This window comes from Lactuca virosa, chromosome 8 (assembly GCF_052849685.1).
Source record: "Lactuca virosa cultivar CGN04683 chromosome 8, Lactuca_virosa_CGN04683_v6, whole genome shotgun sequence".
NCBI lineage: Eukaryota > Viridiplantae > Streptophyta > Magnoliopsida > Asterales > Asteraceae > Lactuca > Lactuca virosa.
The window spans coordinates 77,832,551-77,848,704 of NC_136433.1; the positions used below are offsets into that span (position 1 = coordinate 77,832,551).

A 16,154-nucleotide genomic window follows, 5' to 3' on the forward strand; every position below is an offset into this window, starting at 1 on the left:
CCTAATTACTAAAGCCCAGCCCAACTGAAAACATTATTAAGCCCACCGAAATCACATGGTGATTTTGGTCCAAGTACCACCGAGATCATAGTGATTGCGGTCCTAAACCGAGAACTCTAAAAGTATTGAGAAGCAAAGTATAAACCACAAATTTATGTCCTAACAATCTCCCTTTGGTTTATAGCTTCCTTTCCTCTCCAGTCTTCCTTGATCTTGACTTTCATCTCTTTCCTCGATCTCTTCATCACTTGACTACAAGATGTACATATGAATCTTCTACCTGAATAATTTCATCTTTAGTAGTTGGACTTCCTTCAAAATTTGACTTTTAATACACAATGGGCGTATAAGCTTCTTGTATTGGTTCTTCAAGATCAGCACGTTCAGCTTTAAAATTTCTTCTTTGATAATTACATAGAGTTCGATGCTTCTTGATCACTTCAACAAGTTAATAGATAGTAGCAAATTGATTGAGGAGGTTGCAATGCAATTCGTCACATAACTTCAAATACAGCTTCACCTTGCTTCTAGGGTTGAAAGGTTGTGTGTTAAAAAATAATTTTCACTTATTGTTCCTTCGAATGAATATTTTTCATCGATCACATATGCGTCTTGAAAAGTAACCATGACTAAAAATCCCTGTGGATCACAGGGTCATAAAGACCCTTCTCACCACAGTTGTTCAAGGACCCAACCTTGGCTCAGATGAAGACTACTCGCAGTATCAGTGTGAACATGGAGGAACGCATTGCGATTTGTTGAGTATAGGAGAACTACTCGTTGCTATTTTTGATGTTAGCCCCTGTATATCCTCGATAAAAGATCTCAATACAGTTTTTCAAGTTAACAAGTTAACTTGGCCCTTGGCTAGACATTTAATGGTTTCTGAATCTCAGCTGAGTGTACCATTCTAGTGCCAGTAAGAGTTAATGAGGAATAACTCACAAAACCATTCCTGCAAAAAATGTATCCAAAGACATATTTCCACAGTTTAGCATGACACGAGGTCAAGGCCCTTGGAGGGACATTCAGCTATAATTGTGCCTTGCGAGGTGCATCGCCCTGGTGTCAATATCGTTAATTCCTTACCTGTGGAGAATGTATCCGAGAATACATTTGAGTCTCCGCAGTTTTGCATGAAAAAAAGAATGTCAAGACCCTGTGCGGGATGTTACGCGATATCTATTTCCCGGTTGGATGAATTTACTTGGTGTCATGGCAGTTCGTAGGTTACATGAATTGACAAGACTGACATGGAGACGTAACTCCCAACCATTGCTCGTTGAATGAACATGGTCAGCCTATAAAGGGCGACACCTATCTTAACAGGGTATGACATGGCAATTTGTACAATTTCATGCCTTCAATTCCTTAAATATAACAGTTCTTAGGAAGATACTGCCAAAACCGACTTGAACATAAGAAGTTCCCATCTTCTCTCGCTTATTGAAAGTGAGTGCGTGCCTTTCGGCTGCGTTGGATTAACCAAGACAATTAAGCTCGGACATCCACAACAATTTGTAACAACGAGATCAAGAAACTTAAACAGTTTAGATCCGCAAGCCGTCAATTCCTTGTGAAAGTAGTGTGAGGTGTAATGTCCGTCAATTCCTTTCCAGGTCTATTCTCCTTGCTCATCCACGTTTCAAGACAAAGAAATTTTAAAAATAAAAATAACTAGGAATAAGCAAAATTTAAAATACGCTAAAAAACAATACAATATTTTTGGATTTTTGATTTTTCTGAAAAAGAAATAAAACAGAAATAAAAATATTTTTGGAATTTTTGAATTTTATGATTTTTGTATGGTTTTAATTCTCCCCTAAATTTGTGCATAGAGGAGAAAGAAAAAATATGAACAAATTTAAAGAAAACAAAAAAAAAAATAAAAAATGTATAAAAAAAAATCTTGTCAGTCTTCAAAACGAATCATTTTAAGAAAACTCACAAGCACATCAAAACGAGCTTTTCCAAAAGGTTTTGTAAACAAATCAGCCATTTTATTATCAGTGTGGATTTGTTCCAAATGAACAAGTTTACGCTCAAAACAATCTCGTATAAAATGAACTTTAATACCTATGTGCTTGGTTTTAGAATGCTGAATTGGATATTTAACAATTTGAATAGCAACATCATTATCACAGAAGATAGGAGTGTTAAGAAAATTCAAATTATAATCCTGCAGTTGATATTGCATCCAGATGACCTGAGAACAGCAAGCAGATGCAACAATGTATTCAGCCTCAACTGTAGAAGTGGACGCAGTTTGTTGTTTCTTACACTGCCACGAGATCAGTCTGTCTCCCAAGAATTGACATCCAGTACTTCTAGATTTCCTATCAATGTCACAACCGCCATAGTTGCTGTCAGCAAAAGCATAAAGATCAAATTCATGATTTTTAGGATACCGGAGATCCAATTTAGGTCTCCCTTTAAGGTACCTAAAAATTTGTTTGACAGCAATTAAATGAGAAAGTTTAGGATTAGCCTGATGACGTGCGCATTGATAGACTACAAAGAGTATATCTAGTTTGCTAGCGATCAGATACATCAGAGAACCAATCATGGATCAATATAGAGTTTGATCAACTGATTCTCCATTCGGATCTGATGTCAACAGAGGTCATTCAGCCATGGTAGTAGAAGCAATTTTAGCATCCTTGAACCCGAATTTCACTAAAATGTCATCAACATATTTGCCTTGATGCAGTAGAATGCCCGAAAAATCCTGACGCACTTGCAATCCTAGAAACATCGTCATTTCGCCTAGAGAACTCATCTCAAACCTCATCTTCATGACCTTTTCAAAATCTTTGCATAGTTCATCATTTTTTGACCCAAAAATGATATCATCCATGTAGATTTGAACAAAAATGAGGTCTTTCTTCACTCTTTTGATGAACATCGTCTGATCAATCGTGCCTCTTGTGTACCCATGAGTTAATAGATGCTCAGTCAAAGTGGCATACCAAGCTCGAGGGGCTTGATGAAGAACGTAAAGTGCCTTGTCCAGCTTGTACACATGATTTGGAAATTTTGAGTTGACAAAACCTGGTGGTTGATCAACGTAGATTTCCACTTTTACTTCTCCGTACAAGAATGGAATTTTGACATTCATCTGATATACAGTGAAACCCATGTAGGAGGCGTATGCTAAGAAGATACAAATTGCTTCCGGTCGAGCTTCGGAAGCATATACATCTGTGTAATCAAGACCTTCTCTGAAACCACGAACAACGAAACACGACTTGTTTCACATAATCACCCCACTATCATCTTGCTTGTTGCGAAAAACCCATCTTGTGTCAAGAGACTTCTTTCCTTCAGGAAGTTCTACCAGTTACCAAACCTTCAACTTCTCAAATTGATTCATCTCTTCATGCATGGAATCCACCCAACTTGGTTCATTAAGATCCATCTCAACGTTCTTTGGCTTGATTTGGGATATGAAGCATGAATATAGACATTCGTTAACATATCCGCTCTGGCTTCTGGTTTTGACTCCATACGCCAGGGAACCTATAATATTTTTGATGGGATGGTCGCGCTGAACCCTTGAAGAAATCTCATGATCCACCACTTGTGAAGAGAATAGTGTTGGGTACAAAGTTATCCATGTATGACTTTGTAAATGGGTTGACTTTTGTAGACCCACTTGCATGTGGTGCTTTAGCCTTGTGACATGAGAGATAGAGAGTGAGAGAGAGACATGTAAACACCTCTATATAAGGTGGGTTCATACCACTTATAGAGGTGTGCTTGAGAGATGTAAAAGTGAGTGTGTAAGTGTGTGTTATTTATGTAGTCTAGATCTAGATCCTTTTTATGTAACACCATATACAATCAATACATCTCTTGAACACCCAAATCACCATGTTCATTGTGCAAACTTTAATTCCGCATGCCAAACCATGTTCTTTGTCACTACAATTGGTATCAGAGCGGGTCTTCAAGATCAACGTGATTTTTGAAGAACGATTCTTGGTTTGGCAACATTTGTCATAATTGGAGCATTTTTGGTGAGTCTCTCTCTATGATCTCTCTTAATTTCATTGATTCGTGCGTTGCTTTCTTGATTTTTGATCATTTTGATTCGTTGGATCAATTTTTTTTTTGAAAAACCCGTTTGTTATGATCCAATAAATTTTTCGTTGATCAAGTCCCGATCCAATCCTATTCTTTTGTTCGATTGGATTCTCAAATTGCTAATGTTCGTTTGATTCAAGTTTTAGCCCCAAAACAATCATCTATGGTTTATTGTTCGTTAATCAATTTTAAGACCAAAACTCAACTTGTTTTTTATCCAATTCTCGAATCTGTAACTATTCATGGATGAATTAAGCCCACAAGTATTTTCAATCCGATATTTTTGTTTAAGCCCAAAAGTCATCAAATGTGTTTAGTTCTAATTGGTTGACGTTCATTGTTCATCATCGTTATACGCTTTACAAGTTGTACCATCGGATATTCATATCTCAGTTCCTAATCGTTTTTCTCTTGAATTTCATTCTCGATTCAATGTTCCTGTTAATCAATTTGAAGTATTTGTTAATCAGATCTAGTGAATCAATTTTACATGAGTTACTCTATTAGGAACCGATGATGATCTCGATTTTGAGAAATCATCAATTGTTTCTTTGATTTCGATGAACACTCAAGAACAATTGACGAACGTATGAAGAACAGATGAAAACTGTTTGGTATTCAGTGTTTGATCTGTAAATTGAGTTGAGAAAATTGGTTTTTGTACTTGTCGGCGATTGAAATCGAAAAGTCAAATAAAAGAAAAAGTCAAAATTGAATCAACATCAGAAATCTGTATGTCGATCATTCAATGTTCGAGGGTAGATGAGTTTGCTCTTTGTGTTTTCGGAAGGAAAGTGATGATTCGATAGATTTAAGAAAGACTGTAATATGCTTTTGATGTTGATATGGTCGATATTGGTCGAATGTACTCGACATCGCAGTGTTCTTGAGTTCTTAGATGTGATAATCAATTGGATTAATTGAAATAAAAGAAGATGGACTGTATGTTCGAATTGTGTGTTGGTCGTCACTTGTAAAAGCGAACGTCTGGGTTGGAGTTGTTTGTTTTGATGTCCATGGCTCTACATGATTTTGATTTTGAAGACGGTGATGGTTGGTTTCGTTATAAGTTTTGAGTGTTCAAATCAGTTTGTTTTGAGTTGATTCCTGGAAATCGACAATTTAGGAATCGAATTTGGTTTTGGTCAATGCATTGATTTTCGATTTGGGGACGAACAGACCTTGGTCAATGCATTGATTTTCGATTTGGGTACGAATCTTGAATAGTCGTCTGAGTTTTTGGATGTTTGTTACTGAAAAACGAAGTATTGATTTTGATGTCAATATGAGAAGGAACGAAATCGATGAACTGGGAAATTTTGATTCAATTTCGTACGAAGGGAAGAAGAAAGCTTAAAAGATTTTCGTTCATATGGGCAGATAAATTTTCGAACGAAGGGTTGGAGAAAAATTTTCGTTTGATTGTTGATGATTCGCGAACTGAACTAACGAAGTGAAGAAGATGCTGTGAAAAATTTCATGTGTTTGAACGAAGGTTGATTGTGAACGAATGGACGAAAGGGGTTTTTGATTTGTACGAAGGGTTACTGTTCACTGGAAAGGCATCTTATGAATTGAAAAAGAAGGAAAAACGAATTTTGGTATATGGCCCTTGACACTTCGTATGTTTGTCACTTTTCACCCGAGGATAGTTCGTATGAATTGGAAAGATTCGTATGTTTTAATCAAAAAGCAAAATTTTCGAATTCAGCCCCTGAACCTTCGAATTTTTGACACTTCGAAAATTAAAGCAAGTTTCGAATGTTTTACACTTTTCACCCAAATTCGAAATTTTTTTTGGAGCTTCGTATATTTTGGGGACTCTTCGTATGTTTGGTGCATAATGGCAGAATTTTCGAAAATAGTCCCTGAGGCTTCGAATGTTTGGCGGTTCATACCCAAATTCGAAAAAGGATTGTTTTTGCTGAAAATTGAAGAAAATGCATTTCAAGCCCCTGCAGTTTGTGCAAATTGACGTTTTCTACCCAGCTTTGGAAAAGGGGGAGAGTTTTGCATATTTTGCTGTTTTGGGCGCACCGGGTCACTGTAGAATTTTGAAATTGACAAATTCTACCCATTTTTGAGAAATTTTGTCAAAGGCGATCCGTGAACGAAGCTAAAAATTAAATATTTTTTGGGTTTTCCGGATTAAAGCACAAAGTTAATGCCACATGTTAAGGGGGAGTTTTGACATGAAAAATTCCGAATAGAGCACGTTCTCTTTCCATGAAGGTTTTATAATCAAATTTCGATTATAAAAAGGGGGAGAAATTTATATGGAAATTCGAACTTGAATTTTTCATATTACGCGGATTTGATGACCGAAGTGACCTTAATTTTTGAAGCTTACGAAATGATGAAATTGGAAGTTCGGAAGTGGTGTATTCGAAATGGGTTTGGTTTTATTGAAGATTTTTGGGGTGTGTTTTTATGCGCAACTTTTGGGTGATTATTTGGAGTTAATCATTCGTTGCTGCTCGGTTTGTATGGTTTCACATCCTAGAGCCCAAATTGAAGAATCATGGAAGAATTGAAGATTGAAGTTCGTTTCGACATGTGTCACGCTTGAGGCTCGGGTCGTGTAGTTGCTCGATTTTGGAAGATTTGAAGTGGGTCATTCATTCCTAACTTTGAGGGGGAGAATGTTGGGGTACAAAGTTATTCATGATTGACTTTGTAATTGTTTGACTTTTGTAAAACCCACTTGCATGTGGTGCATTAGCCTTTTGACCCATGAGAGATAGAGAGTGAGAGAGAGACATGTAAACACCTCTATAAATAGTGGGTTCATACCACTTGTAGAGGTGTGCTTGAGAGATGTAAAAGTGAGTGTGTAAGTGTGTGTTATTTATGTAGTCTAGATCTAGATCCTTTTTGTGTAACACCATATACAATCAATACATCTCTTGAACACCCAAATCACCATGTTCATTGTGCAAACTTTAATTCCGCATGCCAAACCATGTTCTTTGTCACTACAAATAGAAGATTCGTGATGTTCTCTACCTTGTCTGTGGCTGAATCACTTCTATCCGATGATCGGAAGTCGTATGAAGTATTCGTCACATACTCACCAGGAATTCTCTCAGGAAAGAGAAAATCCATAAAAGTATAATCAAAAGTTTCTGCAGAGTCAGAGATGACATTTCCAGTAGAGGTGACACTTTTTTCTTCCAGAACCAGTGAATCGTCAGCCTTTTTCGGAGATTTAGTAGGTGTGTCATCATCTACTGGTAGGGGATCCGGAGTGCCATCATTCAAGCTTGTAGTTTCATCCTGTAGTATCAATGGCTTGATAGGTTTAGCAATGATCACTTCTTCTTCATTGTCCCTACTTGATCCACACGAGTTTGGATGGGCACCTGAAACATTATCAGAAAACACATAAAATGGTTTAAACAATTCAGCATAATCAAATAACCAATCAGGGCCAACTCGAGCATCTGTCTCATTTTCTTCTGGCCAACGGACATCAAAGGACTCCACAATCTGCTTGGTAGCTTTATTGTAGACCCGATAAGCAGTGCGTCCAGCATACCCGACGAAGTAGCAGTTGTCAACCTTTGAATTGAACTTTAGAGTGGCTTCGAGATGAAGAAGAGTGCATAGGCATCCAAAAGTGCGGAAATGAGCAACAGTTGGTTTGTGACCATAGAGGATTTCATACAGAGTCTTCATGTGATGTTTGTTGATTAGGATCCGGTTCTGAACATAACATGTCGTATTGATAGCCTCATCCCAGAAGAACACCGGTAATTTTGAGTCACAAAGCATTGTTCTAACAGAGTCGATTAGGGTTCTATTCTTTCTCTCAGCAACACCGTTTTGTTGTGGTGTGCGAGTAGCACTGTATTGATATTGCACCCCCTTTTCAACACAAAAATGATCCATAATAGCATTCTTGAATTCTATCCCATTATCGCACTGAATGCCTTTCACCTTCTCATTGGTCTGATTCTCAATCAGGACGATGAACCTCTTGATCAACTCTGCACTCTCACTCTTATTCTTCAGAAAGAATACCCAGGTAAAACGTGAGTAATCATCTATTATAACCAGACAATACGAGCTTTTGTTGATGCTAAGAACATTGACTGGTCCAAAGAGACCTATGTGAAGCAATTGAAGAAGTGTGTCGATTGAGTTGACCAGTTTGGGCTTGTGCGGTTTTCGATGATGCTTTCCCTATGCACATGCCACACACTTCTCGAAGGTTACAAAATCTTTGATAGGCAACCCTCGAACAAGATCATTTTTGGCAAGACGATTTAGATTCTTTGCATTTGCGTGACCGAGGCGACGATGCCAGAGTATAGAATTCTGTTCAGAAGTCTTTTAGAACAGGCAAGTAACATTCTCTGGGATGTTGTGATTCATGTCAATGATATAGGCATTGTTTTGACGTTCTGATCTCACCAAGATCCATTCTTCTGGTATGACGATACCAGGCTTTCGAATTAAGCACTCCTTCTTGGTGAAATGAGTTGAAAAGTCTCTATCGTAGATTTGAGAGACACTCAACAAACTATGTTTCAATTCAAGAACGACGTTGATGTTTTCAAAATTCAACACACCATTTGTAACGGTCCCCATTTGAGTGATCTTTCCCTTTCCTCCTCCCGAAAAGAACACATAACCACCATTAATGTTTTGAATGTTGTGCAGTTGAGATATGACTCCTGTCATGTGCTTGGAACAACCACTATCAACATACCAAGTTCTGATGATATTCCTCCATAGTTGTTCCTGCAAAAGTTGCGGGATTAATTAGTTTTGGAACCCAAACCATCTTGAAACTGGGTTGACCATTACTATTAACTTTGGATACTCTTTCCCATACCATATCTTATTTATCAAATAATGATTTCAAAGAATTTGTAGGACTTTTTGGACAAATTGATGATTTGGAAGAAAGGACTTTGGGTACCCATTGGTAATTTGGTTTGTGTACTTTCTTGTTGAACCGAATGAGACCTTTTTCCTTAGGTTGTTCTGGAGCAGTAACCACAGAATTTTGACGATTTCCGTGGTCAATAAGTGACTGTGCCAATTCCTTGGCACTGTCAAAGGTAACAGGCCTAGAGGCAATGACACTTGCCTGTATCTGGGGCGACAGTCCCCAAATATACCTTTCGATCTTTTTGCTCTCCAGAGCAACCATTTCAGGACACATAATCGCCAAGTCACAGAACCGATTCGTGTAAGTGGTTATGTCTGCACCAGCCATGATAAGACCCCATAACTCCTGCTCAAGTTTTTGAATTTCACCGTGCGGACAGTATTCCCGCATTAGCATGGCTTTTAAGTTCTTCCAGCTCATGGTATTAGCCACTACCAAAGTTAGTGACTTAACATGGCCGTTCCACCATGTTAGGGCCCTATCTGAAAAAGTATAGGCATCAAATTTAACTTTGCTACCCTCCGGACAGGAGCAAATTTCAAAGATTGCTTCTGTCTTCTCGATCCATTGCCTTAAAACCATCACTACTCCAGTTCCATTAAAGGTCCTGGGTTTAGCATTCGAGAAGTCTTTATAAGTGCACTCTCGCGAGTGCTCATGACCCTCGCCATGGTTAGAAGGATGTGCACCAGCTCCCGACCCACTAGCACCAGGAGCATTGATATGAGACATGGCAGCCGCTACAGCCGCCGTGACCGCTGCTTGAAACATAGCATCGTCGAATTGAGGAGGTGGTGGTGGGGGTGGCGTCGATGCTTCATTGTCACGTCTCGAATTTCTACGAGGAGGCATCTTTTCTATACCAGTTAAAAGATAAAAGATGGTAAGATATCAAGAATGAATATGAATTTGATATCTCTGAACGAAACACTTAATTCAACATGAATCTTGTAAAGGATTGGAAATAGAAATCTATTGCAAAAACTACTTGCAAGAGGATGATATGAATTTGAGTGGTTATTTTTCAAAGAGTATGAAAATACATGTCGACTGTATTGGTATATTAAGTATATGTAATCTGGAACACTTGACCTTAAAGCAGGTCTATAATATACCACAATACTGAGGAAGTGTCGACATCAAACCGACCTACCGAAAATAAAATTTTCGCGGTCGTATCGAAAAACATGAAAAATAACACTAGAACATATCTGTAAACCAAAACTTTGGAATAGAATGTTTATGAGAATTGTAATAACTCTTGTTGAAGTAAAGTGCTTATTGTTTTATTGATACCGATTTTGTACATATCGTGAAAAGTAGTATATACATTCGATATAGAAAGTAGAAAGTAGAAGTAGTGCGAACACTACTTGCGGCGGTTGCTATGACGGTTGCTGGGTTTCGCTTCGTCTTGTGCTTTCCAGCGCCTTTCTTGGTCAGCTTGATGCTCTCTCAATTCTCTTATCTGATTGAGCAGCATTGACTTGCCTTTGAAGTGCTTCTGTATGATGCTGGGTGTCATCCTGCATTTCATCAAGACGAAGGATATCTGTAGTGTTAGCCTGCGCAACCGTATTCACCTGGAGGATTCGATTGAACGAAATCCTGGATTGATCGGCTTGTCGGGCTATTCGGTTTACTATAACTGGAAGAGCTCTATCGGCTGTTGCTCCTCTAGAGACGTTATAGAAACCTCGTGTCATTCCGTAGGGAGGGCGTTGACCGTCTTGCCGACTCCAATGGTTTATATATTGATCCCACTCGGGTATGGGTTCTGCTTCATCTTGTCTCAGGGGACGCTCCCCAGGGTTGCATACTTGTGGCTCTGTATCCGTACCACTTGACTCAATGTCTTCAAAGGGTTCTTCATCTGAGTCTGAGATCCGGCCTGCATTTTGTGGATTGTAGGCGCCCCCCGGTAAATTATGTTTAGCCATAGGTTCTGTATTAGAAGTAAGGTTAGTAAAATACTCTCCGTAGTATTTTAATCTTTGTGTTCTGTTCTATAGTTCTTCTGAATATGTATGGTAAGTTTTAGACATGTCGCAACACTACTATCACTCCCAAACACATGTTGGTCATATCTCAAATCAATATAGTTGATCAGGCTATATTAATTCCAGATATGATTACATAACTGCCCAGGTTTGACTATAGTGTTCAACATCCAAATACTTTTAAGTTCTTATGATTGTGATACTGTACTTGTAGGTATGGGTGTTAGTATACTTCTTGTAAAAATACTTAAATCTTTAAAACGTATACTTGTAGTCAGAGCTCCTAGCCCCGATGTATTTATAGTTTGTATATCTTTTATGGATTGATATACTGAGTTCACTATAAACAATGCTATGATACCAATCTGTCACACCCCCAAACCAGAAGGCGGAAACGTCCGAGGGTGGAGGACTTCATTTGTAGTATCACAACACATGCATCATAGTAATCAAAGTACAAACAACCATTGTATTTAAAAAGTATAAGTATTTACATGTGTTCAATCATTGTATATTGAAACCAAAATAGTTATACAAAAGAAGATATGACTCAAAATAGCAACATCTTCTCAAAAAGCTCGGGGAGTACCTGTGTATTATTTCCCTGAGAATACAAGTAATTTGAAAAGAGAATATCAACATAAAGTTGAGTGAGTGCATAAGTGTTTATGTTCAAAAGGGTGTATCTGTATCTTGCATATGTAAATTGTTCCAGAAAATCCTATATTTTCTGTTGTATATGAAAAGTAGTTTTATTCCCATAAAACCGTTCTATTTGTAAACCAATGTTCTGTATTTGTAAAACTGGTAACTGAGAGTGTGCCTGGCTTCACCAGCCGTTATTGAAAACTGTATTGAACCATTGTAGTTTGTATTCTGTAAACTGGTACTTTGAAGGTGTACTTACGTTTAGTTGATTATACACTAACGTATTGTTAATATCTTTTTAATGAGTTATTATAACCATACTAAGACATGATGGCTTGAAACAAACACTTTGTGGGCATTTAAACTGTTGATAACAATTGCCACTCATTGGCGTGTATGCATGACTGTAGCTAGCAGCCTGAGTGCGGGGTTGTCAATCCCGATATAGATCTACACACAACTTGTTTCGATCCCCTGGCTGGAGATTCTGGTTATAATGTCAGGACTTTACCTTGGTTGTCTAAATGAATTAAACAACCTGAATTGAATGACTCATAAAAAGCATATAAACGTTACATGTATATTAGTCATGAAAACCCAATCATTCTGAAATAAATGATTGACAGTATGTTCTCAAATTTGTATTCCGAACATGTATTTGACAATTGTAAACCCTTGATTTGTTTTGAATCAAAACCCTTGTTTCATGTAAAACAGTGTATTTTAGTATACTTGAATCATGGATTATTGTTCTATGTATCATAAATTATACCTATTATAATTTATATGTACTTTCTGAATCAGTATTTAACTGGTTTTGCATGTAACCCCTTGCTCAACATGTTACAAAGGTATTTGAACTGATGAAATAACTTTTATATTTATATACATACACAATTCTATATATAAGTAAAATTTAAACGACACTCGGATAAATAACCGGTACTATAAGCCCACATCCAAACAAGGAAAAGGACCCAGAATGAGTTATCAGTCCTAAGCCTTTTAAATCTTATATATATATATATATATATATATATATATATATATATATATATATATATATATATATATATATATATATATATATACAAATATGAATTTTGGGGAAAAATATAAATTTATAAAAGAGTTTAATGTTTTGAGTATTTTTGATGATTTAATGTCGTTTTATCATGATTTGAAATCATGATTTTATAATACAAAGTTCTTGTGTTATGCTTGTATTCCCCCCCTTAAAACAGTAGAAATTATGAAAATACGGGGGTATGAACTCACTTGATAGGTGGTGATTTGGAACAGCGTTTCGTTTCCCGGAAAGGAGTTTATTTGACGAAAAACCAGCTTAAATCGAGCAGAGTTTCGACTGGAGAAAGTTGTTTTTCTCGGGAATCTCGGGGCTTCGAGGCTTTCTTAGGGTTTTAGACGTGATACCGGGGCTTTAGGGGTTGTAGGTGAGGTTGTGGGAGTGAAATATATGAGAGTGTGAAATTTGGGGTGAAAAAGTGTAAAAATCCAGAGAGTCTCGCATGGCTTATATAGGCCGAAGCCTCGGATCCGAAGTTGTGCGAGGCTGCCGCGTGTTCGGATAGGTGGCGAGGGAAGAAGCTCGCTTCGGACAGCTAGCTCGGTCGTGTTGGCTCCGGAGTGGACCGAACTTCGGTCCAATGGGAAGAGGGCGTGTGTCCGAGGGGTGAGGTCCTGCGAGGGTGTCGGCTGCCTAATGGACATCGGCTGCGGTCCAATCAGAATGCGACACGGAGAACTGTGGTCCAACCAGAAGGTGACAGGTGGAAGCCTCGCATGCGAGGTGACGTGGCCGAAGGTGCACCATGCGAAATTGTCCGGTTTTCAATATTTCTCGATTTTTGTGCCAAAAACATGCGAAAATCATTACTTTTGTATACGAGCTCCGTTTTCGACGTTATTTATATGCACGCGTAGGTAAAATCGTACTCTACGACTTTTGTTTAGACGTCGTCGGCTAACTTTGACTTTATTTTTAATATTATTATTTTTAACAGACCGGGACAGGAAATCCGTTAAAAATTCATAACTTCTTCATCCGACGTCCGTTTTTGTCTGTCTTTTTACCGTTGTACTACTATTGACGAGACCTTCAATTATCGTTTAGGTTGTGTCGGCTAAAAATCACTCGATATTTATTTCGAGTTTTTAGTTGTACACTGCTATACTTAAACTTAGAAAAATCGTAACTTCGTCATACAAAGTCAGATTTTGCCGTTTTTTTATGAAAGTTATCGGTTTAACATAAACTACAACTTTCATTTAGATTGTTATGGCTAAAAAGCATTTTATTGAAAATTCAGGTTTTACACTGAACAGTGTTTTGCCGGTTGTGTCGCGGATCTTCGATTGGTCATCACTTCTTCGTTATAACTCGGATTTTAGTGTTCTTTATATTTTTGGAAACTTTGTTACAATATCTACCACTTGGTTCATACCAATAGAGATTGTTTAATAATTTATTTTTGAGGGTCAATTATGTAAATCTACACAATATGCTAAAATTTCTCTTTATTGTTTTTAAAAAGACTACAAATTGACATACATTATTACATAGGTTTGAAATAACGGTTTGTTACATAAACCGAGAACTCTAAAAGCCTTGAGAAGCAGAGTATAAACCACAAATTTATGTCCTAACAGGAACAACAACATAAGAGGAACACACCTACAGAGTCCATCTCACTATGATACCCACAACGATGCATATGAGAAACAAAGATAATTTAAAACGGTCAATAAGCAATATAGGGTACTTAGTCCATCTTTTTGTTCTTAAAAATTAGCAATAACTGTATTTTCTTTTTTTATAATAAAAAATGTGTTATGTTTATAAGTGATTTGTTTATATATATATATATATATATATATATATATATATATATATATATATAATCTTCGAAAAAATCTAAATATTTTGGTTATTTGTTAAAAACATTATAATTTTCAGAAACGTCTCAATATTTAGATCAAATTAATAGAAAAAGACTAGATACGGGCTAAAACTGTAAAACTGGCCGAAAAAGGATTTTTTTGAACTTTTAACCGATATTCTATGTTTTTTCTATAAATAAAATTTATTTTGAGATTTTTTTTTCATAAATTGAACAAAAATATTAGAGAAAATTACACGGTTAGTCCCTATGGTTTGGTGTTACTTGCACGCTTCGGCCCTGGAAAGAATTTTTAACTCGGACCACCCTATAACTTTATTTCGTTACCCGCCTAGTCCCTTAGTTAACTTTCCGTCTGATTTGGGGTTAGGAACTCCTCACATGAGTGGCACGCTGGGGGAATTTTTGTCCTTTCAACCCTACAATATATTAGCGCCATTTAGAAGACGGATGATTTTACGATTCTGATCATCGTCAAACCAAAACACACACAAACACACACTGTCAGACGAATTCCCTTTCTTCTCTCAAACGAAGAACCCTAATCGCTAGCTAAAACTTTGTATGCTTTTCCAAATAATCAACAATGCCGGTTTGGAATTTAAGTGAAGCACGAGGTCCGATCATCAGTGAAGCAGAAGTTCGTCTTTAATATGGTAAGTCTGCCTAGTCCCTAATCTCTTTTTTATTTGCATTTGCTTTGTGAAATCCTACAACCCTAATGAAGTGTTAATCAAATTCTTTTGGGCATTTCCTTAATAGGTGATCATCCGACCATGTTTTGCATGCTATTAAACCATGGTGGAAAGTTTACTGATTTCCTGGAAGGAAGTATGTAAACGGAAAGAGACATTACATTGAGTTAGTAGACATCGAGACTTTCTGTGTTCACGATATTGATGACATGATGGTGAAACTTGGGTATATCGATGAAAACCTACATGTGGAGATGTACTATCATTTTCAAAGGCCACTTTGTGATTTGGATTTTAGCTTGTTTTCTTTAACTTCAGATGATGATGTAAGGCATTTAGTAAAATATGTTGGTCAACATAAGCTAATAGAGGTGTATACAGAGCACGGGCAAACGAAATTACACACATACTCGATGTCACCAAACCCATCTAAGGTACGTATAGTTGAGATTGATTGTACCCCAAAAAGATTGTTTTTGGAATGGGATAGAAGGTGAAAGAAACAAAAAGATTAAAGTTATTAGAAGGGCACATGAGAACGAGAACGCCCAAGTCAGTGAGCCTTTCTATTTATATCAGAAATTTCATTCGTCAAAGGAGTTTAAAGATAGGGTTAACCAACATGCAATAGACACAAGAAGGGAATTGGATTTTGAGAAGAATGATAAAAACAGAGTAAGGGTTGTATGTAAGGGAACCATAACAAGCCTAGGTGGTGGGATCGGTCAAGAAGTAGTCAACGAAGAAGGTAAGTGTCCTTGGGTTCTTTTAGCTAGTAAGTGGAAACTTGACAAATATTGGACAGTTAAAACGTATGTTAGTGAACATAAATGTATTCTAATGTTTGCTAACCATTTTTACATGTATTCTATTAATTACTAAGGAGAGCACATTCTGATATTGT

The 16,154-nt window shown here is 37.2% G+C and overlaps 1 protein-coding gene across 1 annotated transcript; it reads right to left on the reverse strand.

The window, feature by feature from the left end:
- Positions 1-159: 159 nt before the first annotated feature.
- Positions 160-8,772, reverse strand: LOC145130517 (uncharacterized). Its single transcript, XM_079065303.1, has 6 exons — positions 8,503-8,772; positions 7,048-8,271; positions 2,787-3,013; positions 2,207-2,441; positions 1,949-2,098; positions 160-252 (listed from the first exon to the last, which is right to left on the reverse strand). Exons 1-6 carry the CDS (start codon positions 8,770-8,772, stop codon positions 160-162), a joined length of 2,199 nt encoding a protein of 732 aa, XP_078921429.1.
- Positions 8,773-16,154: the final 7,382 nt, after the last annotated feature.

Bases quoted from the DNA above. Each gene is read 5' to 3' on its own strand.
- LOC145130517 (XM_079065303.1), bottom strand. From the start codon at position 8,772: ATGACAGGAGTCATATCTCAACTGCACAACATTCAAAACATTAATGGT. The intron at 8,272-8,502 runs GTGAGATCAGAA...GCATGTGCATAG, and splicing joins TACCAGAAGAATGGATCTTG to GGAAAGCATCATCGAAAACC. The intron at 3,014-7,047 runs GTTTGGCATGCG...CATGTGTACAAG, and splicing joins TTGTAGTGACAAAGAACATG to CTGGACAAGGCACTTTACGT.